Genomic DNA, 24,801 nt, shown 5'->3' with positions numbered 1-24,801 from the left:
TTAATCTTAGAATTTAAGCATGTCTAGCCTAGTTGAACTTGTTTTTGAGTTTGTTTTTACTATGACTATGAACTAAATTCGTTTTGTTTCTGTTTGGGAATACCAAAATACTCCTATGGTTTAATTATTACTTTTGATTGATTGTTTATTGGTGATCTTATTAAATTAAGTTTGTTAAAGAACCTTATGCATTAAACACAACTATTTTTTGTTAATTGGAAGACAATTAAGTTGCATGAACATCTCTTAGTTGTTAACCTCATATGTTTGTGAGAACACTTTATCATATGCCTAGGAATAATGAATATGAAACTAGGATTAATAAGAGAATGGGTAAATTAATGGGTGAGCTTGTTTGAGAAACCAACAAACAAGAGGTTAACTGAAACACCAACTTGATTAACCAATTACAAATCTTATTAATCCAAATAATTAAACTAGGGAGTTAATTAGTTAAACAATTGGCCACTGCTTGAATTGATTAATTGTCTAAGGGTTAGTAGTAATGAACATGAACCTAACCACTATAGTTAGTAACCAATAGCAATTGATTTATCATATAAATAACCATAGGAGTGAATTGGTTGGACCTAAACAGAAACCCTTTATTAAATTTGGTGAATTTGTTGCTTGTCTTAGTTGTTTAGTTAATTAAGTGCTTAAGTGGTGTGTTTAAGTTTCTAGTCTTTTAAAACTAGAGAAAAACCCTTTTACTTTTATTACTTGCTTAGTTAAAATTAGTTATTAGTTTAATTTCCGTTCCCTGAGTTCGACACCCTACTTATCCAACTATACCACTAAAAGACAGGTTCACTGCCTTTGTGTGCTTAATTTATCAACTAAAAGTGGGAATAAAACCAGTGCATTTTACACACATCATGTTTTTGGCACCGTTGCCAGGGAACGGTTCCAAAATTAAGTCTAATTCCTAATTTTATCGATCCTTTGTGTAAGTTTTTCTTGCACAAAGTTATTTTTCAGTAATACAGTAAGTAGGTTAGGTTTTAGAAATTATTAGTTTCTTTTAGAAGTCTATTAATTAGTTTTAATTTTTTTAGTTTTAAACAGGCTACTCGCCGAGTGCAGTCGCACCTACTCGGCGAGTACCCTGCTGTTTGCCAAACTATTTTTCTTTTTCTTTCTATTTCATTTTTGTTCTTTTTACGCGTTTTTTTCTTGTTTGTTTGCAGTTGTTTCATGACCCGAGGATCTGATACACCTCTGGTCCCTCCTCTCGAAGACCCGGAATCCGCACTAATGAGGAACAAAGGAAAAGCCGTTGAAGAATCCGCTTCTTCAAAGAATTCGCCGCTAAAGAACCTCAAGTCTGTTTTCAGCAAGAAGAAGAGCATCAAATCAGGAGCATCCAACGCCTCATTAACTATCGAAGATCCAATTAAAGAAGACACTGAGTACGAGACCGAGGAAGAAGAAGAACCTACATAGGAGCACGAATCTGATTTTGAAGACGATTTAGCTATTACTATGGCTAATATCGATGAAGTTCCCATGGGGGAATGGAAGAATAGGATGCACGATGACACTGGCCCGGGACTTGTGCAACCCGCAATTCCCACAACTACTACTTTTGAGCTTAAGGGTCATATCCTAGCTTTAATTAAAGAGATCCCTTTCATTGGCAAAGATCACGAAGACGCCTACAAGCACTTGGATGAAGTTAATGATGAAGCTAATTATTTCGATGTTCCCAACGTGCCTCGGGAAACTCAGCTACTTCGCATGCTTCCGGTCACTTTGAAGGGTGCTGCAAAGGATTGGCTCAAGTCACTACCCCTCGGAACCATCACTACATGGGCTCAGCTGAAAGAAGAGTTCATTGATCAATTTTGCCCACCATCCAAGATATCTAAGCTCAAGAAATCCATAGCCAACTTTGAACAACAAGCTGGAGAGACACTATATGAAGCTTGGGAGAGGTACAAGAGCTTGTTAAGGAATTGCCCACATCACGACCTCAATAGTCAGCAAGAAGTCTCCATCTTTTATGATGGAACAAATGTTACAACAAGGCAGTTACTTGACTCGCAAGGTCTACTTACGAAGAAGGCACCTCCAGTGATAAAGCAGCTAATTGATGAATTCTCTAAGCATTCTAGAGAATACCATCATCCAAGAAATGATGTAACAAGGGGGTCCGCCTATGCAGCTTCAGAAGACTTATCAGTAGTGATGGCCATGTTGAAAAACATGGATAGGAGGATGGAAAAAATGGACCAAACGATACATGCTATACGGGTGGGGTGTGAAAACTATAATGGGCCTCATCTTACTAGAGACTGCGACTTGGATGAAAATGGCAACAAGAAGGTGCAAATATCTTACTCAAAGGGGGACCGATATGATGAAGATTGGCGAAAACCAAAGAAAGAGTGGCTCCCTTATGAAGAGTACAAGAAGGCTAAGGAGGAGAAGTACAGGCAGAAAGGAAGAGGTTTTACCAAAAGGAGGAGCCGGCACAAGAAAGAAAACCAAGTTTGGAAGAGATGCTTACCAAATTTGTAGCTGCTTCAGAAAAAAGACATAGTGATCATGATGCTGCAATTCAAGAAACAAGAACCATGCTTAGAAACCAGCAAGCATCTATATATCCACAACATAGAAACCTAGCTAGGGAAACTTGCTCAACAAATCAACCAAAGATCATTGGGCGAACTTCCGAGTAAAACCGAAAATAACCCACGAGGCGCGCACATAAACATAGTCAGAACAAGAAGTGGGAAGATAATCACTCCTTTAGCCCCTATTCAGAATGAAGCACCCAAGGAACTGCAAAAGGAGGATGCAGAAACCCAAGACCAAAATCAAAATCTTCATGGAACAGAGCCTACTCGCCGAGTCCACTGCCAAACACGAATGAGCAAATCCCTGGAAAGCCCTTTCAGCCTCCATTGCCATATCCAGCCCAAGCTAAGAGAGAGAAACAGGAAGAGGAGTACCATAAGTTTCTTGATCATATCAAAGCTCTTCAAATCAACATACCCTTCATCGAAGCTGTCGCACAAATGCCAAAATATGCAAAATTCCTTAAGGAACTTCTCACGAATAGAAGGAAGATGGAGGAAGTGAAAAAGGTAGTTCTTAATGAGAACTGCTCAGCTGCCATGCTAAATAAGCTACCAAAGAAGAAGGGTGACCCGGGGAGCTTGACTTTGCCTTGCCAATTTGGTAACTTGGCTACCATTCATGCTTTGGCCGATTCGGGAGCAAGTGTGAACCTCATGCCATATTCATTCATCAAGAAGCTGAATCTCCCGGAACCAAGGCCAATTCGTATGGCGATTCATTTAGCAAACAAGACAGTCACTTTTCCAAGAGGCATATGTGAAGACTTATTGGTCAAGGTGGACAAGTTTGTATTTCCCGCAGATTTCATAATTCTAGATATGGAGGCGGATCCTCAAGTCCCGATCATCCTTGGTAGACCTTTCCTCAACACTGCAAGTGCTATAGTAGACATGAGGGACTCGATGCTTACTTTACGGGTAGGAGATGATTCAGTCACTTTTGGGGTTGATCAAGCTATGAAGTATGCAAGGAATAGTGATAGCGTTCTCAATTGACATGCTTGATGAATTAATGAAGGAATGCAAAAGTGAAGATCCCAACAAGTCCACAATTTTTGATGAAGAATTTGATGTTGAAAAAGACTTAATTGAGATCGAGGGGCTGCTAGAAGAAGCTGAGTTTGAAGAATTGATGAAACAATCTGACAAATCAACTCACCGAGTAGGGCCGATCTACTCGCCGAGTCCATGCGAAGAGAAAATGGAATTCGTGAATTCAGCTGCCAACTCGCCGATTCCCTTACCTGCACTCGGCGAGTACAACCAACAGAACCCAAAAACCGAGCTCAAAACGTTACCAGAACATTTGAAGTATGCTTTCCTTGAAGATGGCCATCAAAAGCCAGTTAGCATAGCCTCTGACCTTTCCAAATCTGAAAAGGAAGAACTAGTTCAAGTTTTGAAGAAGCGAAAGCGGGCCATAGCATGGAGCATTTACCGACATCAAGGGAATCATCCCCTCTTATTGTTCTCACAAGATTAATCTGGAAGAAGGAGCAAAGCCGGTTGTGCAGCACCAAAGAAGATTAAACCCAAATATGCAGGAAGTGGTCAAGAAGGAAGTGGTCAAGCTTTTAGATGCGGGGATCATATATTCCATTTCCGAAAGTCCGTGGGTGAGCCCGGTCCAAGTGGTGCCCAAGAAAGGAGGGATGGCGGTCATAACCAACGAAAAGAATGAGCTTATTCTGACACGAACGGTAACCGGTTGGAGAGTGTGCATTAATTATCGAAAGCTAAACGATGCCACTCGTAAAGACCATTTCCCCTTACCTTTTATTGATCAAATGTTAGAAAGATTATCGGGCCATAGTTATTATTTCTTTCTTGACGGATTTTCGGGTTATTTCCAAATACCCATAGACCCAATGGACCAAGAAAAATACCACATTTACTTGCCCAAGTGGGACTTTTGCTTATCGACGCATGCCCTTTGGGCTATGCAATGCACCCGCGACATTTCAAAGGTGCATGACAGCCATATTCCACGATATGGTGGAAAAATTCATGGAAGTCTTTATGGACGATTTTTCTGTTTTGGATCCTCCTTCCATGATTGTCTCACAAATCTTGACTTAATGCTTGCTAGATGTGAAAAAACCAACTTACTCCTTAATTGGGAGAAATGTCACTTTATGGTCAAGGAGGGTATAGTTTTAGGCCACAAGGTTTCCAAATTGGGAATTGAAGTGGATCGGGCAAAGATTGACACCATTGCCAAAATACCCCCACCAACTAATGTGAAGGGCATTAGAAGTTTTCTAGGACACGCGGGTTTTTACCGGCGTTTTATAAAAGATTTCTCTAAAATAACTAGACCTCTAACACAATTGCTTTTAAAGGATGCACCATTTAATTTTACTAAAGAGTGTTTAGAGGCATTTGAATTCTTAAAGGAAAAATTGACTAATGCCCCGATCATTATTGCTCCAAATTCGGATTTACCATTTGAAATAATGTGTGATGCTAGTGACTTTGCATTAGGAGTTGTCCTTGCTCAAAGGGTTTATAAGCACTTTCAACCCATTTATTATGCTAGTAAAACTTTAAATCCGGCCCAAGAGAATTACACCACCACTGAAAAAGAATTATTAGCTGTGGTGTACACTTTTGATAAATTCCGCCCTTATTTAGTTTTATCTAAAACAGTTGTTTTTACTGACCACTCCGCTATCAAGTATTTGTTTGCCAAGCAGGATGCCAAGCCAAGATTGATACGATGGGTTCTACTTCTTCAAGAGTTTGACATAGAGATACACGACAAGAAGGGAATGGAGAATGTAGCAGCCGACCACTTGTCAAGGCTTGAAAACCCGCAATTGCAAGAAGATAGAGTTGGAGATGACTCCCCGGACGAGTACATTATGGTGACCATGGGAGAAGAGCCATGGTTCGCAGTCATAGCTAATTACTTAGTTAGCAACATCCCAAAAGATCTTACCAGCCAACAGAAGAAGAAATTCTTTTCCGAAATAAAGTATTACTTTTAGGATGAGCCATACCTTTCCCGAAGCTGCGCGGATGGAATCATACAAAGATGCGTGTTCGGGAATGAAAGCCGAAAAATTTTGGAGCAAAAGGGTACGCGCCACGTACTGGTTGGCCTCGGATAAGCTCAATCGCGTAGTGATCCTTAGTACGCCCCGCGTAATCCGACTTACGCCCAGCGTACGTAAGTCGGCTACAAAGGCTATAAAAGTCGATTTTCAGCTAACCAGGAGGGGGGATTCGACTTCTAACTTAGTTTAGTCGATATTAAACTTCTTTTACGCCGTTTTGAGGGTTTAAAAGGCGGCCGGAAGGCCGTTAAGCTAACGGAAGCGGAGATCGGAAGGGTTGGAGAGCGGATACATGTCGGTAATCATATGGATTGCTAACGTGACCATGTTTAGCATTCCATTGTGGTCCTTTTCTGTATTCAGTTTCTGATTTGGGTGTAAAAACCTTTTACTTTGTGTTTATGATTGAATGAAGCTTTGATTATTAGACTAATTGCTATATTAAATAGTTTATTCGTGTTTAATTTATCTTGCCAAGCTTGTTAAAAGACCCTTATGTGTAAATGATGATTATTTTCTGTTAATTGTTAAGTGGATTAAGTTGCATGAACATCTGCTTGATTTGCTTGTCTCTTATGATTTTTGATGACCATCGAGATTATAAGACTAGAAATAACGAATGTGAAACTAGGATTAACTTGAGAATAAGTAAGTTAATGTGTGAGCCTTGTTTGATGACCATCAACATGAGGTTAATTAAATGTCTAAATTGATTAACTATATTTACAAGTCTTGCTTGATACGAACTGAACACTAGGAAACATGTTAGTTTAATCAACTGATCACTGTTTGAATTGACTTGTTTGCTAAAGGATTAGTTATAGTGAACGCGAATCTAATCATTTTAGGAATCGGTGAACATGAATAAATGAATTTGTGTATGTAATTGTCTATGTTTTAAAGGTGTAATTTGTCTAAACCAAAGTACCTGAAGAGATTTGCTTTCCTGTTAGTTTATCGAGAGTAGTTAATTAATTGTTAGTTTGAAATTTATTTCTTTATTCTTTTCGTGTGACCTATAACCTATAATTAAATATATTAAATGAATCAACCGTTCCCTGTGATCGACACGCGACTTACCTAAGCTATACTGTAATCTGACTAGGTACACTGCCTATAAGTGCATAGATAGTCTAAGTTTGTTAGGTTATAAATATTAAAATTAGTGGGTACTTTCGTGCACATCAAGTTTTTGGCGCCGTTGCCGGGGAACGGTTTGTCATTAATTTAGTTTATTTGATTATTCGTTATTTGTTTTTAGTTAGTTTTTATTTTTAGTTTGATTTTGGATGATATCATTTCACTTGTCGGGAAGGTTCTTGTTTTTATTTGCAGGAATTTGGGATTGTACACATTGCTTGACTTTACTTTTTGCATGGGTTTCTAGAATAAAAGCGATTAGGGAATTCTTGACCTGCTTAGCCTACTACTTTGTTAATTTGTCCAAATCAATCCATGAGGCGTAGTATAGCAAGGCGTATTGTGGTGGTTAAGTGGAAGACCGAGCTCTTGCTATTCTTGACTAGTTAGGTCACTTCTTGTTCTGCTTTTAGTTAAAGGTGCAAGGAAAACAAAGGAAATATTCTAACGGGTCCCGAAAGTGGGTGTTTTTGCAAACCAATTCTTGCATGCAATGGTTTTTGATCAACCATTGTTGTTTGATCTTGACAAAGATAAGTGATTATGACATCTCAGTTTTTTTTTATCACTCATCGTGAAGTCATCATTAGCTAAAGAAATTAAAAAGAAAAAAATAATTAAGTTTTATGTCCCTTAATTAAATAATTAAAAGAAAAAAAGAAGTTAAATTAAAGAAAAAAAGTGGGGAATTTTCATTTAAACTTACGCCCCGTGTGAGTTTATTTGCGCCATGCGTAAGGTGCCCCGGATCGCGGATGAACATTTCAGAGGGTTGAGGTTATGCCCCGTGTAACCTTGTGTTACGCCCCGCGTAAGACAACAACCAGGTTATATCTCTTGACCCTTTGACTTTTGTGTTATTCTTTCAAACACTTCCTTTCTTCGCATAAGCTGTGACGGACGAATTCTCTCAAAAGATTATCGATTCTTTATCGTTTCTTGTCAAATCCAACACCCAAGTAAGTATTTCGGTCACTCTATGTTATGGATTTGTGTTTAATTTAATGAAATAAGCTACATTTAGCTTTTATTCAAAATCTAGGGTTTATATGTTTCTCGAATTAGGGGCCGATTTCACAAATTTGTGGTTGTTTATGGCTTGAATAGACCGATTTCTACCAATGAACTGAACCCTAGGACCTAATTTGGTCTCAATACCGTCCCACACCATCGATTTAAACTCGGGGACGTACGCCAAGCGTATGTCCTGAAAACTCCGATTAACTGCCCCTATGAAGTTTCCTTGTTAATTGTTTGCCAATCTTGAATGGATAAGGAACGAACAGGAGAGTGGTTTATCATTTGGGTAGTTCCGTTTTTTTTTCTGCCTTTGGACCACGCAAGCTCAAAATTTCGATATGCCATGTGTTTGCCTGCTGAGTTTATTGTCTTTAGTTGGGTTATGACTTTAGCACAAGCAAAGGGACTGGGACTGGAACACAGATTCGTGAACCTGGACGTACGCCCAACATACGCTGGATGTACGCCTAGCGTACTGCCCCTATCCAGCTCCATTTTTTTTGGTTTAAAAATCTATTAATGCTGTTATATTTTGTTTGGTTTTGTGTTTGTGTTGATATGTGCAGATTATGGCCCGAAGGACGCAAAGGACCAACCCACCCGAGGATGTGACCGATCATCGTTTTTTACAATTTACGCAAACGCTAAACGATGCTACCCAGGCACGTTATGTCACCAACTTAAGCTTGCTTCTCACCAAGGAGATTGATATAGCACCATCATTCGACTGGGAGTTGGCTACCAGGACTGGACTTGCTGCATTGATCCAGGAACTTTTGTAATACACACACTCGGACGCGAATGGTGTGGATTTGTTCGTGTGTCAGGGATGGGCACGTTTGTTCAGAATCCAGGAGCCTGTTTATCGGGAGTTTTTGCTGGAGTTCTATGCTACAGTTTCCTATGATCCTAGGAAGGCACTCGATGACAGGACAACCTTTGCTTTCAGACTGGGGGAGTGAGTCGGGAATGCAGCGTGATAGAGCTTGCGACTCGAGTGGGTATTTACACAGCCGATGAGACGAGGAGTGTCCACTTCCCGACATTCCTTGCTGACTGTCTCACGAACCGGCCAGAAGACTATAACGAGAACCCTTTTTGGGCCGAGATTATGGGAGGAGTTTATACACCATCTACCGCTCGAGGGGGGATGATTCGGTCTACTACATACCGAATGTTGCACCGATTGATTTCTATGTCTCTCACGCATCACAAGAACAGTGAGAGAGTGCCTTCGACAGACCTGTATTTCCTATGGGCACTAGTTACTCCAGGGAGGCACCTGAACCTTCCAGTTGCGTTAGCTGCATATTTGGGACGGAGGGCCAGGGGACTTCGGGGGGATAGCCCGATTTGCGGAGGGCATTTTATCACACGGTTAGCTCGATCATATCAGTTGCTGACGCGTGAGATCACGAGATCGATGGTGTTTCACGACATGAGGCCGATGAGTCTTCAGCTGTTAGAGTCGATGCGTGTATTAGAGCAGGGTGGAGATGGTGTCTTGAGGGTACGGGCAGATGATGTGGCAGATGAGGAGGGTGCCGCCGAGCCACAGCCGAGACGGGTCCAGCGGCATAGACCTGCTCCTCGGGGAGCGCAGCAGGGATCTGAGCCAGAGATTGATATGCGCTACTTGGCTCAGGGTATTGACCGTCTTGACATGAGGGTCCAGAACCTTAGCGAGTATGTTGCACATGTGGACAGGCAACAACAGTGGTATGGGGATGCGTTGAACGCATTCTTTGCCCACCAAGGATTTCAGTACTCGGTTCCCTACCCACCACCATTCCAGTCACGATTTGATGGGGCCGGTACTTCTAGGACACAGCCACATGATGATGGAGATGACGAGTGATCCTTTTTATTTTGTTTATTTTTGTTTTGTGTTATTTTTAGTTTAGTTTAGTTTTTTTTTAGTATTTGTTATGTAATTAAACTTTGATTTAGTTTGTTTTACTTTTGTTTTCCATGTTGATGCTCTTTGCTTGTTTAGATTTTTGCAGAATTTTCGCCCTTAGAAAGCTGGCAGTAAGTTCAGCAGCTAGGTCCGACTGTTGCTAGAGAGAGCAGTATGAGAGTTGAAGATTATAGTCGAGACCCATAATTTGTCATAAGTGTGAGGTGCATATTTATTTCGTGAGCGATCATTTTGAAGATTGGCATTTTCACGATGTTTTGACTCTTATGATATGGATGAGCAGTTCCCACACCATAGAGTTTTATTTCGACGCGAGGAAGAAGTATCGTCCCGGCTGCCATGACATGGTTGACACTTTCCTATGTTATGGGGGATTTTTCATCACGAGAAGAGGATGTCATTCTTGACAAGACGACGAGGTCGACACTTTCCCATGTCATGGTTACTATACATTGCATTTATTTGCAATATTTTGCAATATTTTGCACCACATTTTTAAAGATGGCGGTCTTGATTTTATTTTTCGGCAAATTCAGAGGCAGCAGTTCTAGTTTTCAGTCTTTCAGCGATATTTGAAGCAACTTATAGCAGCCCCATTCGATCTCGCCACAACTACCCAGGGGAGTCTGTTCCTTTTTCTCCCTTTTTATGTTCTTAATTTGTTTTAGCATACAATGAGGGCATTGTATGAAATAAGTATGGGGTAGGGGGTCGGTAAAAGTAAATTAAAATTAAAAATTCAATTAAAAGAATAAATGAAATTGCTAGAATTTGGAAAATTTAAAATTTTAAAAAACTTGAAATAATAGTTTAAAAATCTAGTGATAATTTAAAATTTTGCTAATATTGTATGAGATGATCCGATGAGAACTCAAATGTTTAGTTAAGCCAATATACGTTATAGTGCATTTGTGGCCTCCCTTATTTTAGTGAAATCATGGAACAAAAACATAACCCCGCTTGGTTTGAGGGATGCAATATGTTTAGCAGCCTAAACCTGAAATGTATCCAGGAAAATTATTATCGTTAGCCAATAAAGGTTGAGGTTGAGCGCCTCTGCTTAAGCATGTAGGTTTTGAGTGGAAAAAGTGAGGTACATGTAATATATATAAAAAAAAGAAAGAGAATTACGAAAAAGTTTGAAGAATTTTGGAGCAAATATAGTGAAGATCAAAAGATCAAAATTTCAAGAAATTCAAAAGTTGAAGATACCAGAAATCAAATCAAATAAAGGTGGTGAATTCAAAGAAATCAAAGATCAAATTATCAAGAAAGTGAAGAATTCCAAAAGAGCTCCATAGTGGTATCGAAAAGTTGTAATTCTAGATTATGTATGCTTAGGTTGCTCAACTAAAAATACCTTGAGGTTAGGAGGTTTTCTGCGGATGGATTCGGAGGGTTGCATAAAATGAGCATTGTTCGGAAAAAGTGGGCAAGTGTGTATGAAGATTGTGAGTATTTAAAATATGGGGGGTACTTTAGGAAAATTTTAGACACAAATGTATGTGTTGAGGTCTTGACATAATGGCTAAGTTTTAAATGGATTGTTTAGTGCAATATTGGTAAAATAAAAATAAATTTGCTTGGGGGCAAGCAAAGGCTAAATGTGGGGTATTTTGATATGTGTATTATATATATATATATATATATATATATATATATATATATATATATATATATATATATATATATATATATATATATTTATGCACTTTATCTTAATATTTTGGCCTTATTTATTCTATTTTAGAACTAAAAAGTACTCAAAATACTTTGAATTATGTTTTGCAGCTATTCGTTGCCGATAAAGCACAAAAGAAAAGACTGAAGTGGAAACCGGACTTAGAAGCTAAAAGAAATCAAAAATGCTGAAGGAGTGATTACGCGCCGCGTAAATGGAAATTACGCCCCGCGTAACTAAAGGGTACGCGTCGCGTACTGGTTGGCCTCAGATAAGCTCAATCGCGTAGTGATCCTTAGTACGCCCCGCGTAATCCGACTTACGCCCAACGTACGTAAGTCGGCTACAAAGGCTATAAAAGTCGATTTTCAGCTAACCAGGAGGGGGGATTCGACTTCCAACTTAGTTTAGTCGATATTAAACTTCTTTTATGCCGTTTTGAGGGTTTAGAAGGCGGCCGGAAGGCCGTTAAGCTAACGGAAGCGGAGATCGGAAGGGTTGGAGAGCGGATACATGTCGGTAATCATATGGATTGCTAACGTGACCATGTTTAGCATTCCATTGTGGTCCTTTTCTGTATTCAGTTTCTGATTTGGGTGTAAAAACCTTTTACTTTGTGTTTATGATTGAATGAAGCTTTGATTATTAGACTAATTGCTATATTAAATAGTTTATTCGTGTTTAATTTATCTTGCCAAGCTTGTTAAAAGACCCTTATGTGTAAATGATGATTATTTTCTGTTAATTGTTAAGTGGATGAAGTTGCATGAACATCTGCTTGATTTGCTTGTCTCTTATGATTTTTGATGACCATCGAGATTATAAGACTAGAAATAACGAATGTGAAACTAGGATTAACTTGAGAATAAGTAAGTTAATGTGTGAGCCTTGTTTGATGACCATCAACAAGAGGTTAATTAAATGTCTAAATTGATTAACTATATTTACAAGTCTTGCTTGATATGAACTGAACACTAGGAAACATGTTAGTTTAATCAACTGATCACTGTTTGAATTGACTTGTTTGCTAAAGGATTAGTTATAGTGAACACGAATCTAATCATTTTAGGAATCGGTGAACATGAATAAATGAATTTGTGTATGCAATTGTCTATGTTTTAAAGGTGTAATTTGTCTAAACCAAAGTACCCAAAGAGATTTGCTTTCCTGTTAGTTTATCGAGAGTAGTTAATTAATTGTTAGTTTGAAATTTATTTCTTTATTCTTTTCATGTGACCTATAACCTATAATTAAATATATTAAATTAATCAACCGTTCCCTGTGATCGACACGCGACTTACCTAAGCTATACTGTAATCTGACTAGGTACACTGCCTATAAGTGCATAGATAGTCTAAGTTTGTTAGGTTATAAATATTAAAATTAGTGGGTACTTTCGTGCACATCAGTGGGGGATCGATTTAATGGGACCATTTCCCATGTCCAAAGGCAACAAATAGATATTGGTGGCGGTGGATTATGTATCCAAGTGGGCGGAGGCACAAGCTTTGCCAACTAATGATGGTCGGGTGGTGGTGCGCTTTTTGAAGAAACTATTTTCAAGATTTGGAGTCCCGAAAGCCCTTATAAGTGACCGAGGCACTCATTTTGCCAATGATCAACTAGAGAAGGTGTTAAGGAAATATGGGGTAACCCATAAATTTTCTACATCGTACCATCCACAAACAAGTGGACAAAACGAAGTGACAAATAGAGCCTTAAAGAGAATCTTGGAGAGATCGGTGGGGATCAATCGGAAAGAATGGTCGGATTAGCTAGATGATGCACTTTGGGCCTTCCGAACAGCTTTCAAAACACCTATTGGTACTACACCATCTAGGCTAGTTTATGGAAAGCAATGTCATTTACCGGTGGAGATCGAGCATAAAGCTTTTTGGGCTTTAAAAATGTGCAACTTCAACATGGAGGAGCTCAAGAACAACCGGTTAATGCAAATGAATGCTCTTGAGGAACTTAGAAATGATGCTTACACTAGTTCTCTAGTTTATAAAGAGAAAACCAAGAGTTGGCATGACAAGAGGATTAAGGGAAATAAAGAGTTTCATGAAGGGCAAAAGGTGTTGCTCTTTAATTCAAGGCTAAAACTCTTCTCGGGCAAACTCAAGTCAAGATGGGATTGTCCTTTTCTAGTGAAGAAGGTGTTTCCACATGGTGCTATAGAGTTATTATCAAAAGATGGTGCCCCTTTCAAGGTCAATGGACATAGGTTCAAAAGATATGAAGAAGGGGTCCCAAGAAATGGAGACATGGAAGAAGGGCTGTTGCTGGAAGGAATTGCAGCAACGTAGAATGGGAGGAGTCCAGCTAATGACTCCTTAAAAAGAAGCGCTTCCGGGAGGCAACCCGAGTTTAGAGTTTGCATTTCTTTTTCCTTATTTTTAATTTCTTAGGATCTGTTTTATTTTCATTCTTCTTCTGCAAATATGTTCAAAATGATTGCTTGAAGGCAAGCAATGCGTAGAGTGTGGGGTGGTGGTTTAAAAATAAGAAAAAATTCAATTTTTGTTCAAACTGCAAGCTTTACTCACCGAGTACATTCGATCTACTCGGCGAGTACTTGTCCGAATCCCCAGAAAATCGCGAATACGCGGATCTACTCGGCAAGTAGCACTTTTGTACTTGGCATGTAGACAACTTACACAGACGGTTTATAATCTGTAAATAAGGGTTTTCATTCATTTTACCCACACACTCATCGTGCACAGCTACTCTCAAGCCATTTCTTCAATTTTGCTGAATCTTCAACTTTCAAGAGCAAAGGTATGATTTCTACACTCAATACTTGTCAAAGGTTAAGCTTTATCACTTCTTAGCCTTTATTTTGTCTAAATTCGGATTTAGGCGTTTCCTCAATTTCTAGGGTTTTGATTTTACTATGAATTAGGAGGTTTTAGGCAAAATTTCTTTTGGATTAGTGTTTATTGGACTTAGTACATCAAACCCCTATGCAAATTTAGGGGTTTTGGATGACCCATATATGTGCAGCATCAATCTGGTCCCGATGTTCATCCTACTCGTCGAGTAGTTCATGAACTCAGCGAGTAGGAGGCTATACCGATCTGTTTTGTTCGATTTTAATTGTTGGGTATTGTTTGTTTTTGGTTTCTTAATGTTATTTTGCAGAACCATGTTCAGAAGAGGTCAAACTTCAAGAGCGGGAAGCCAAGGAGACATTCTGTGGCTCTCTTTTTGCCATATCACCTCTAAATCATCTCAAGCCCGCGCCAAAAACAAATTAGAAGCTTTGAAGCAGAAAGAGATCCACTTACCTAATGCAATAGACTGGGATTGGCTGGGGAAGGTTGGGCTGGAGGAGAAATTGACACCATATTTGGTGAAGGAATGCAATATGGGGGATTCTACCATCATATGTGATGGTTGGTTACAATTGTTCAAAATTCAAGAACCGGTGTTCGTTGAATTATGCTGGGAATTTTTCGCTACCATCTCATTCTGGGGTGGTAGTGAATATTATAATTCCAATGTAATTTCTTTTTCTCTTGGTGGGGAGCTGCGACAATGCAGCATGGTTGAGTTTTCATGGAGGATTGGTATCTATGATCAAAGTACCATGTTAAATGAAGACTTTGAAGCTTTCTTGGAGAATTGCCACAAAGATCTTCCCGAAGCAGTGGTTGCTTCCACCTGGCAGAGTACTATTGCTAACCAGGTGTACATCCCATCTTTCGCGTAGGAGGGCCACATCCGTTCACCGATCCACCGTCTCATTCATCGCTTCGTCGCTAGCATGATTAACATGCGAAAGGATGATGACAAGGTCCCAACCCTTGACATCTTCTATCTTTGGAGCATTATTACTCCCGATGTCTTTTGCAACCTCCATTATTGCATAGCTAAATATCTTGCGGATGGGGCTGTTAAAGAGAATGTGACCTCCAAAATCAATGGAGGAATGTTTGTGACAAGGCTTGCAACATCATTTGGGGTCTTGGATTTGCAAGAGGCGAGGGCGCTGATGGTCATTTCTCCTCCTCCATTCAATACTACACTATATAGTAGGGCAAGGATTATGGAGAAGTTTGGGGATTCTTATTCTATTCCACATGTGGATGAGCCGGTTATCCCTGAGGAGCCGGGACGGAGGGTGAGGCAACGGAGTGAGCGGGTACGAGAAGACCCACCGGTTATTCCGGTGGAGAAAGAGAACGATAAGTGGAACCAAGTTGAGTACCAGCGATACTTGGATGATATTGGAAAAGGGGTCAATTATAATAATCAATCATTTGAATATCTCTTCCAACAAATGAATATCGCCCCGAGATTTGGACCCGGTTATCCCTACATTATGAATTAGGATGAAAGGATGAGAAGAGGCAATGAAGGAGGAGGAAGCGGCGCTGGAGGAACCAACATGGATGAGGAAGAATGAAGAGTTCTTGTTTTGTGTTCTTATTTATTTTTGTGGTGTTTGATTTGGACAAATGTTAAACTTGGATGATTTTGTCTCTTTTAGGATTTTTATTTGGTTACTTTCACTTTTGGTTGCATATTTTTCAGGGAAGGTTAGGATGCATATAGAAGTTTTAAGGGTCAAGGTTCAAGTGAAGAATATTCAAATAAGAGTGCGAAATTTTGTCCTTAAGGTTGAGTCCATTAAAGTTGGGAGTGATAGAGAGTTTTGCTAATGAAGTAATTAGAGGAAGAGTCACTGAATTTTCCCAATTCAGAACCTTAATTGAAAAGAAAATGAGCTGGACAACCTTTTCTCAACACAGCGCCTACTCGCCGTGTGCACATATCCTACTCGGCGAGTACATGGGTATTTACGCGTTATAACTGCAATTTGGCAACAAACTCGCCGAGTACACAATACTACTCGCCGAGTAGATCAACATTTTTCGAATTCCAGAGCTGTTTTGGGCACTTTCATTGCAATACTTGTCCATTTTTCGTGAAGAGTCATTAATGGAGGTTTCTAGGAGCTTTGTCCTACATTTTTGAGTTATTTGCATGTCTACCACACAAGATTTTGACACCCAAGACATGGATGAGCCGTTCCCATGTCTAAAGTCAATTGAAGATGGAGCTGAAATGAAGAGATATCAACCTAGCGACCGCTACCCCAGGGGAGTTTGTTCCAATTCTTTCTATATTTCATATTTTTATTTCTGCATGATATGCAATGAGGACATTGCATAAAATAAGTGTCGGGTAGGGGGTTGGTTACATCTTAGTAAATTTAGAATCTTAATATCCTAATTTAGGTCTAATTTAAAATTTTTTGAATACCAAAAATGTGACTTAGGAATTAATTTAGAAAATTTTGGTAAAACGTAATTAGGATTCCATGTTAGAATTGTGTTAATGATTGCATAAAACCCAAATGTTTAGTTGAGCTTATATACGTTATAGTGCATTTGTGGCTCCCTTATTCTAGTGAAATCATGGGACAAAAACACGACCTCGCTCAGCCCGAAGGATGCAATATGTTTAGCATCGTGTACTAGAAATGTATCCAGGAAAACTATTATCTTTAGCCAATAAAGGTTGAAGTTGAGCGCCCCTGATTAAGCATGTAGGGTTTTGAGTGAAAAAAGTGAGGTATATGTTGAAAAAAAAAGAGTTTGAAGAATTTTGAAGCAATTAAAGTGAAGATCGAAAGATCAAAATTCCAAGAGTTCAAAAACTTGAAGATACCAAAAATCAAACAACAAGGTGGTGAATTCAAAGAAATCAAAGATCAAATGCCAAAAAAGTGAAGAATTCCAAAGAGCTCCAATGTGGTATCAAAAATTGTAATTTTAGATTACGTATGCTTGGGTTGCTCAACCAAAAATACCTTGAGGATAGGAGGTTTTCTGCGGATGGATTCGGAAGGATGCATAAAATGAGCATTGTTCGGGATGAGTGGGCGAATGTTTATGAGGATTGTGAGTATTTAGAGTATGGGGGTATTTAGGAAAATTTTAGACACAAATGCATGCGTTGCGGTCTTGGCATAATGGCTGGGTTGGATTGGAGTAGTTATATGTGGTTCTAATGTGTTAAAATTTAGTTTTGCTTGGGGGCAAGCAAAAGTCAAGTGTGGGGTATTTTGATATTTGCATAATTAGTCAGATGTTTAGAATACATTTGTATTCATTTTTAGCTAATTATGTGCATAATGTGGACAAAAGGTACTTAATAATGTTTAAATTTTGTTTCCAGTCCAAAAGACATGCTTGGAAGTTAAAAGGAACAAGGAGAAGCAATTAGAGACCAAAGAATAAAGAGAGAAGGAAAAACACACTAACTCGGCGACTACCCAATAATATTCCCGAAGATAAGTCAAGACTCCTGGCAATAGACGGATTTCACGCATCTACTCGGCGAGTTGGGTGATCTACTCGCCGAGTAGCCCCTGTTTTGTGATAATTATAAATATCGAACCTTTATCCGAATGGGGGATACTTTTTGGCTTTTGGGAGCTGCACCTACGATTGAAGAACCCTTTGGAGAGCTGAGGAACCCTAATGTTGCTTAAGGAATTATGTTGCCCTTACTACACATATTTTTAATATTTCTGTTAATTATTTATTTTTCTTGTTGATTTCTTTTGTTGGAACCGAGCTTTACCCCTCACTATACCTCATCCAATCAATCCTATTCATTTCCGGTATCTGAAATTGATATTTAGTCGCTAAAAAATAATATTACAGACTATATTAGAAAGTTTAGAAGACTGATATTTAGTGCCAAAATGATAGTATCGAGGACTAATAAGATAGTATTGGGGACTTTTAGGGCACCAAACAAAGATTTCAATGACACATATTAGAGACTGAATTATATATTGTAAAAGGATGATAATCAGTCCCTAAAAGATAGTATTAGGGACTGGTATGACATCAAATCAGTGATTTGAAAAAAAAATTATAAACTGAATGAGATATTATGAAAGACTTCACTTTCCAGTTTAGTGAATTGCAATACTGATTTTTTTCTGTTTCAAAATTAAAAACGAAAAGTTAGTCAAAAACGAATCATGCAGTTATTGTATTATTACAACAGATCGTAATGAGGAGGCAGACGGGCATACGAGCGAGCGAGAATGGAGCATCAGTCAATTTCACGGAGAACCATATACAAAGGATGTGGCGGGTTTTCTAATTTTTGTGAGTGATTTTCGTTTCCCGCTAATAGCTACAAATGACGAGGGCGGAAGAGGGGTTAATTTTAGCTACAAATTTCATTAACGATAATATTGAAAATTAAGTTGGAAAATTACATAAATAAAAATTTTAAAAAAAATGCATAAACTTGTTATAATTTTTATAGTTATCCTTTTCCTAATATAATACATTTTTTTTGGTTAATATAGTTATTAAATAATAATGTTGAAATAAGAATATAAATCATTTAATTTTCTTATTATAAGCTGAGTTAAAATAAAAAAGGAATAAAAATTATTTAAATAAAAAGAAAACAAAAAACATAAGACAAAAAAGCATAACACATAATTATATATCTTCCTATTCAACGTTGGCAAAAACATGTATTCGACATATTGACATTCGCAATAAATGTGGTCTACGGATGGTGTTTGTCGCCGACAATAGTGTCCATGTAGGAAGGGAAACGACATTTCAATCTTCTACCGTGCAGTGTAATAGTTATGAAAACTATAAATGGTACTATATCTAATAATTTTTATAGTGACATAGAAAAGTGTCATTAAAAGTATTTAGTAGTGGCCTAAAAAATATGCCACTAAACGTTTATGTCATTAAATGTTATTTTGTTTGTAATGATATAAGTAAATAATACAAGTTAAACTAAAATTGACTCCTTAATTATTTTTCTCCAAAGTCAAAAGTGGCTAGTCCATTCAAAACTGAACTTCAAGCTCTGAGAATTTTTTTTTTCAAAATAATATTTGTGATCGATTCATCGGTCTTTGATGTATGGAATTTATGACTAAATAGTCGGTCTTAGATACTAAAACTCAATCATTATAAGTGTTCATTCGAATGTCAAATAATACATGTCAATTTGGGATTGAAATTCAGTCTTAAAAAGTTTCTCATCCAAATGACAAATTTGTATAGTTGTATCAATGACTAAAATTTATTTCCTAAAAATTTACATACACAATTAAAACTAGCACGGGTCTATCAGGGACTAAAATTCATTCCCTCATAACTTTCCCTCCAAAGTTAAAGTTGGTGTTAGACTATCCGAGACTAAAATTCAGTCCCTAATGTATTTCCCACCACACCTAAACCGTCGCATACATATGAGGGACTAAATTTTAGTCCCGAATAAGTTAGGTTAGTTTCTAATGGTTTTCACATTAAAATCATTCCTAGATGGTATCTGAGACTAATTCATCAGTACCATATACATGGTATCCAAGACTAATTAATCAGTCTCTAGTATTTTAGTCACAGAAACCCCTTTTTCTTGTAGTTGTCTTGATTTTTTCCCAAGAATGGATTGGATAGAAACTCCTTTCCTGTCGAAGCCCTTTGTGTTTGTATTAATTTCTTACCGCACGGAATCTCCATAGCCAATTTTTCATTTTTTATTATGAAATCAGAGAGTGTTGCTTTTGGTACTACTCTTATTTTACACGATCCAGGAACTTCCATAACTTTGGCGTGATTCTGTTTGAGCAACAAATCCTGACGTGATACAAGGAAAGGTAATACCCAACAAGCATGAGCTCCGCCAAAAATGAAAGGATTCAATCCAGCCGCGCCCTCAATACGGCTACCTTGTTACGACTCCACATATGTCTGTGAATCCCAGGGCACTCACCATCCCTTTCCACCGTAGAATTCCTTTACTTAAAAAAAAAAAAAAAAAAAAAAAAAAAAAAAAAAAAAAACAGATCCAAATTCCTTATAGATCGCTGGATTTTACGATATCGGATGTTTGAGAAAGGATCGCTTTGGATCTGGGCTAAGTGCACCCCCAACGTTTCTTCCTTGAGTGGAACTCCCTCTTTATAAAATATACTCCAGATCATGTGTAAGGTAATTCGCTTCACGAGGCTCGAGCTGCCTCGAAGCATAAGCGATCACATGACCCCGCTGCATCAGTACTACACCCAAACCTATGATTGATGCATCACAATACACCACAAAATCTTCAACGCCCTCCGACAAGGTCAGAATCGGTGCCTCACACAATCTCAGTTTTAGAGTCTCAAAAGTTGCCTGCTGCTCAGGGCCCCAACAAAACGTGATAGTCTTCTTCATCAATTAGATCAAGGGAACGACTATCTTGGATAAATCCTGAATGAATCTCTGATAGTAACCTACTAATACAAGGAAACTCTAAATCTAATACGGAGACCTCAGAACCTCTCACCTCATCATCGTGTCAACCTTGGCCGGGTCGACCAGAATATCATTTTGATTGACAAGGTACCCCAGAAACTACACATCATGTAACCAGAAGTCACACTTGGAGAACTTCACATACAATGTCTCCCTTCTAAAAGTCTCCAATACCTCTATTAGATGTTCCTCATGCTGCTTCCGGGTCTTGGAATAAACCAGGATGCCATCAATAAACACAATCACTGACCGATCCAACATCGGCCTGCATACACAATTCATGAAATCCATGAATGCGGCTGGAGCATTGGTGAGGACCTTACCACCGCTCAAGCAGAGGTGAGAGAGTACCCGGAGAGGCACTCAGTTCTCGAGGAGAGAATTATCGCAGTTGAGCGACGGTTAGCAGAGCTACAAGGCGCCTCTACTTCATCTCAGGGCCCATAGGAGACTACGTGTCGTGAATAGGGCGTATCCTACTCACATCTTTATGTTATTTACAAGTAAGAGTTGGTACAACTCTTTTATTTAGACCTTCTTAAAGGTCAATTTTCACAAAACTATGTACTAGCACTATATTATTAATGAAATGGATATGAGTTTTATTTCATTTAAATGTTGCTATTTGTTATGCAGTTGTTTACTTGTTGTAGTAAAAATCATTATATTGCTTTAAAATTACAATAACAACTAGACTTGATACATATACAAAATAATACATTCCATTACGGTAATTCCTGATTCATAACTCTTCTCAGAAACTTATCGTCATTCCACTTTTAAACTTTGTGGCAGAAGTATGCCACCAAGGAAGTCAAACAGGTGCAAGAACAATACATCAGTGCCTCCATCACCACCTCCCCCATAAATGGATTATGTAGTGTTCAAGCTATAGTAACTGTTGTTGTGGTGGTTGTCGTGACTCAAATCATCAGTAACAAAAACGGAACCAACAGTTCCAACCAAAGCGAGAATCAAGGGCACCCGCGAATGTGATCATACAAAAAATTTATGAACTGTAAGCCCAGGACATATCATGGAGACAGAGGGGTCGTTGCATTAACAATATGGTTCGAAAAGACCGAGTCCGTCTTCGAAATCTGTGCATGCCCTGATGAGTTCAAAGTCAAGTATGTTGCTTGTACATTCGCAGACTCAACTTTGTCGTGATGGAACGGCCACGTTAAAACATTGACTATAGATGTTGCCAACACTATGAGATGGGAGGATCTGAAGGAGATGATGCTCAAAGAATATTGTCCAAGAAGCGAGATGTAGAAACAGGAACATGAACTGTGGGAACACTCCATGAAGGGCTCCGACATTGCCACTTGCACTGCTCGATTTAACGAGGTGGCAACTCTGTGCCCTGGAATGGTCACCCCGAAGGCCAAGAAAGTGGAATGTTACATTTGGGGGCTATCCCCTTAGATCCAGGGAATGGTCATATCTGCCAACCCAAGCACCTTCGATAGTGCCAAGCGTCTGGCACAAACTCTTGTCGACCAGGGAATTCATCAAGGCATCATGACCCCCGTGCCTGAACAACATAAGCGGGTGACAACAATAGGAAGTTTTGGAACCAAAATAAAGGCAACCCGCTCAAGACTCGGCCAAGAAGCAACAAACTACGGCTGTCCACGCCATCACCGCCCCTACTGCTCCTGCACCAGCCAAGCAATATGACGGGACTCTCCCGGAATGCGATAAGTGTACCTACCATCACCATGGCACTTGCCGAGATAGGAAATGTGACAATTGCAACAAGAAGGGGCACACCGATCGTTACTTAAGGGCACCGGCACAACAAACCGCCCAAGTCACTAATACCGGGGTGAGTCGCGCATGTTACGGTTGCGGTGAGACCGGGCATTTCAAGAGGGACTACCCGAAGGCCCATAACAGAAATAGCAAAGGCATGGAACGTGTTCTGAAAATGGTGCATGAGGAGGCCATGAGGGATCCTACCGTGATTACTGGTATGTTTCTCCTAAACAACTCATACACATGCATACTTTTCGATAGTGGTGCGGAGAAAAGCTTTGTGAGTCATCAGTTTAAACACTTACTCAAGCAGAAACCCCAAACACTAAATGAAAAATTCACCGTAGAATGGCCAATGAAAAAACAGAATGCACTAATGATATATTCATAGGATGCACATTAACTCTGAACAACCATTCCTTCCAAATCGACCTGGTGTCAGTCACAATAAGTAGCTTTGATTTCATCATTGGCATGGATTGGTTATGTCCTCACCATGCCGAAATCTTGTGTTACGAAAAAGTCATTAGGCTTAATCTACAAAGTAACAAAACCCTCGTTGTTTATGGCGACAAACCCGACAAGAACTTACAAATCATCTCTTGCATCAAGGATCAGAAGTATATGCGCAAGGAATATCACGCCTTCTTAGCCCATGTCGTTGATAAGAAACAAGAAGTGAAAGACATCAAGGAATTTCTGAGGTCTGCAAATTTCCTGATTTATTCCTAGAAGACATTCCGGGAATCCCACCGGCACGCCAAGTCGAGTTTAGAATCGACTTGATTCCTGGAGCCACCCCTGTAGCCAAAACCCCTTACTGCCTAGCATCTACGGAAATGCAGGAACTATCCAGCCAACTGAACGAACTACTAAGCAAAGGATTCATCTGACCGAGCTTCTTACCTTGGGGAGCGCCGGTCTTTTTCGTGAAAAAGAAGGACTGATCGTTCCGCATGTGCATAGACTATCGAGAACTGAACAAACTCACTATCAAGAACCGTTACCCCTTACCTCGAATCGACGACTTATTTGATCCATTGCAAGGATCGATCTACTTTTCGAAGATTGATCTAAGTCGGTGTACCATCAGCTGTGAATCCAGGAGGAAGATATCCCTAAGACAGCATTCAAAACTTGCTACGGTCACTATGAGTTTGTAATGATGCCCTTCGGTCTAACAAATGCACCTGCAGTGTTCATGGACCTAATGAATTGTGTGTGCCGGCCTTATCTGGATAAATTCGTGATAGTACTCATCGATGACATACTAGTTTATTCACGAAGCGAGGACGAACACCATCAGCATCTACGACATGTCTTGGAGACGTTAAGGGCAGAAAAGCTATACGCCAAATTCTCGAAATGCAAATTTTGGATCCGGAAAGTAGATTTATTGGGGCATGTAGTAATCAAGGAAGGGATACACGTGGATCCTTCCAAGGTCAAGGTAATTGAAAACTGGGTAACACCAAGAACACCGACTTAGATACACCAATTTTTAGGCCTTGTTGGCTACTACCGAAGATTCATACAACGCTTCTCTAAGATCGCAAAGCCGCTCACAACCTTAACACAGAAAAGGAGTAACTTTCAGCTGGGGAAATAAACAAGAAATTGCATTCCAAACGCTTAAACAAGCTCTGTGCAGTGCTCCAATCTTGTCTCCCCCGGAAGGGACCGAAGACTTTGTAGTCTATTATGATGCATCCAAGCAGGGCCTAGGATGTGTGCTCATGCAACGAGGAAAGGTCATCGCCTATGCCTAAAGACAACTCAAGACTCATGAGGTCAATTACACCACGCACGACCTCGAATTAGGGGCAGTGGTGTTTGCCCTAATGATCTGGAGACACTACTTGTACGACATCAAATGCGCCATCTTCACAAATCATAAGAGTCTTCATCACATCCTCGATCAAAAGGAGCTCAACATGAGACAATGACGATGGGTTGAACTGCTAAATGACTACAAGTGTGAAATTCGATATTACCCAGGCAAAGCCAACGTAGTAGCAGACACGCTAAGTCGAAAGGAATACCCGGGCCACTGAGTAAAATCGTTTATTATGATCATCCATTCCTACCTGTCCAATCAGATCAAGGAGGCGCAAAAAGAGGCCTTAACACCCGAGAATGTGCAAGGGAGGCCTTGTGGGGAATGGATAAAAACCTTGAAGTTAGGGATGACAGAGCTTATTATCTCATGAATCAAATATGGATGCCGAAGTTCGGCGGGTACAAAGACGTTGTCAGGAACGAGGCCCACAAGACTACATACCCCGTTCATCCTAGTGTAGACAAGATGTATCTGGACCTCAAGAAA

The 24,801-nt window shown here is 39.4% G+C and overlaps 2 protein-coding genes and 1 non-coding gene across 3 annotated transcripts; 2 read left to right on the top strand and 1 right to left on the bottom strand.

Annotated features, from left to right (window-relative positions):
* Positions 1 to 1,869: 1,869 nt before the first annotated feature.
* LOC111879861 (small nucleolar RNA R71) lies at positions 1,870 to 1,976 on the bottom strand. The gene has a single exon (XR_002846258.1). It is a non-coding gene; the product is annotated as a small nucleolar RNA R71 (small nucleolar RNA).
* Positions 1,977 to 3,023: 1,047 nt separating this feature from the next.
* On the top strand, positions 3,024 to 3,581 carry LOC128132299 (uncharacterized). Its single transcript, XM_052768816.1, has one exon. The coding sequence runs from the start codon at positions 3,024 to 3,026 to the stop codon at positions 3,579 to 3,581; it is 558 nt and encodes a 185-aa protein (XP_052624776.1).
* A 16-nt stretch (positions 3,582 to 3,597) lies between these two features.
* On the top strand, positions 3,598 to 13,181 carry LOC128132298 (uncharacterized). Its single transcript, XM_052768815.1, has 2 exons — positions 3,598 to 3,747; positions 12,867 to 13,181. Exons 1-2 carry the CDS (start codon positions 3,598 to 3,600, stop codon positions 13,179 to 13,181), a joined length of 465 nt encoding a protein of 154 aa, XP_052624775.1.
* The last annotated feature ends 11,620 nt before the right edge of the window (positions 13,182 to 24,801 follow it).

The sequence above is a fragment of the Lactuca sativa genome, chromosome 2 (assembly GCF_002870075.4).
Source record: "Lactuca sativa cultivar Salinas chromosome 2, Lsat_Salinas_v11, whole genome shotgun sequence".
Taxonomy (NCBI): domain Eukaryota; kingdom Viridiplantae; phylum Streptophyta; class Magnoliopsida; order Asterales; family Asteraceae; genus Lactuca; species Lactuca sativa.
Note: the sequence above shows the minus strand (reverse complement) of the source record. Positions and strands in the feature narration are given on the sequence as shown.

Bases quoted from the DNA above. Each gene is read 5' to 3' on its own strand.
- LOC128132298 (XM_052768815.1), top strand. From the start codon at position 3,598: ATGAAGGAATGCAAAAGTGAAGATCCCAACAAGTCCACAATTTTTGAT. The intron at 3,748-12,866 runs GTAGGGCCGATC...GGCAACAAATAG, and splicing joins CTGACAAATCAACTCACCGA to ATATTGGTGGCGGTGGATTA.
- LOC128132299 (XM_052768816.1), top strand. From the start codon at position 3,024: ATGCCAAAATATGCAAAATTCCTTAAGGAACTTCTCACGAATAGAAGG.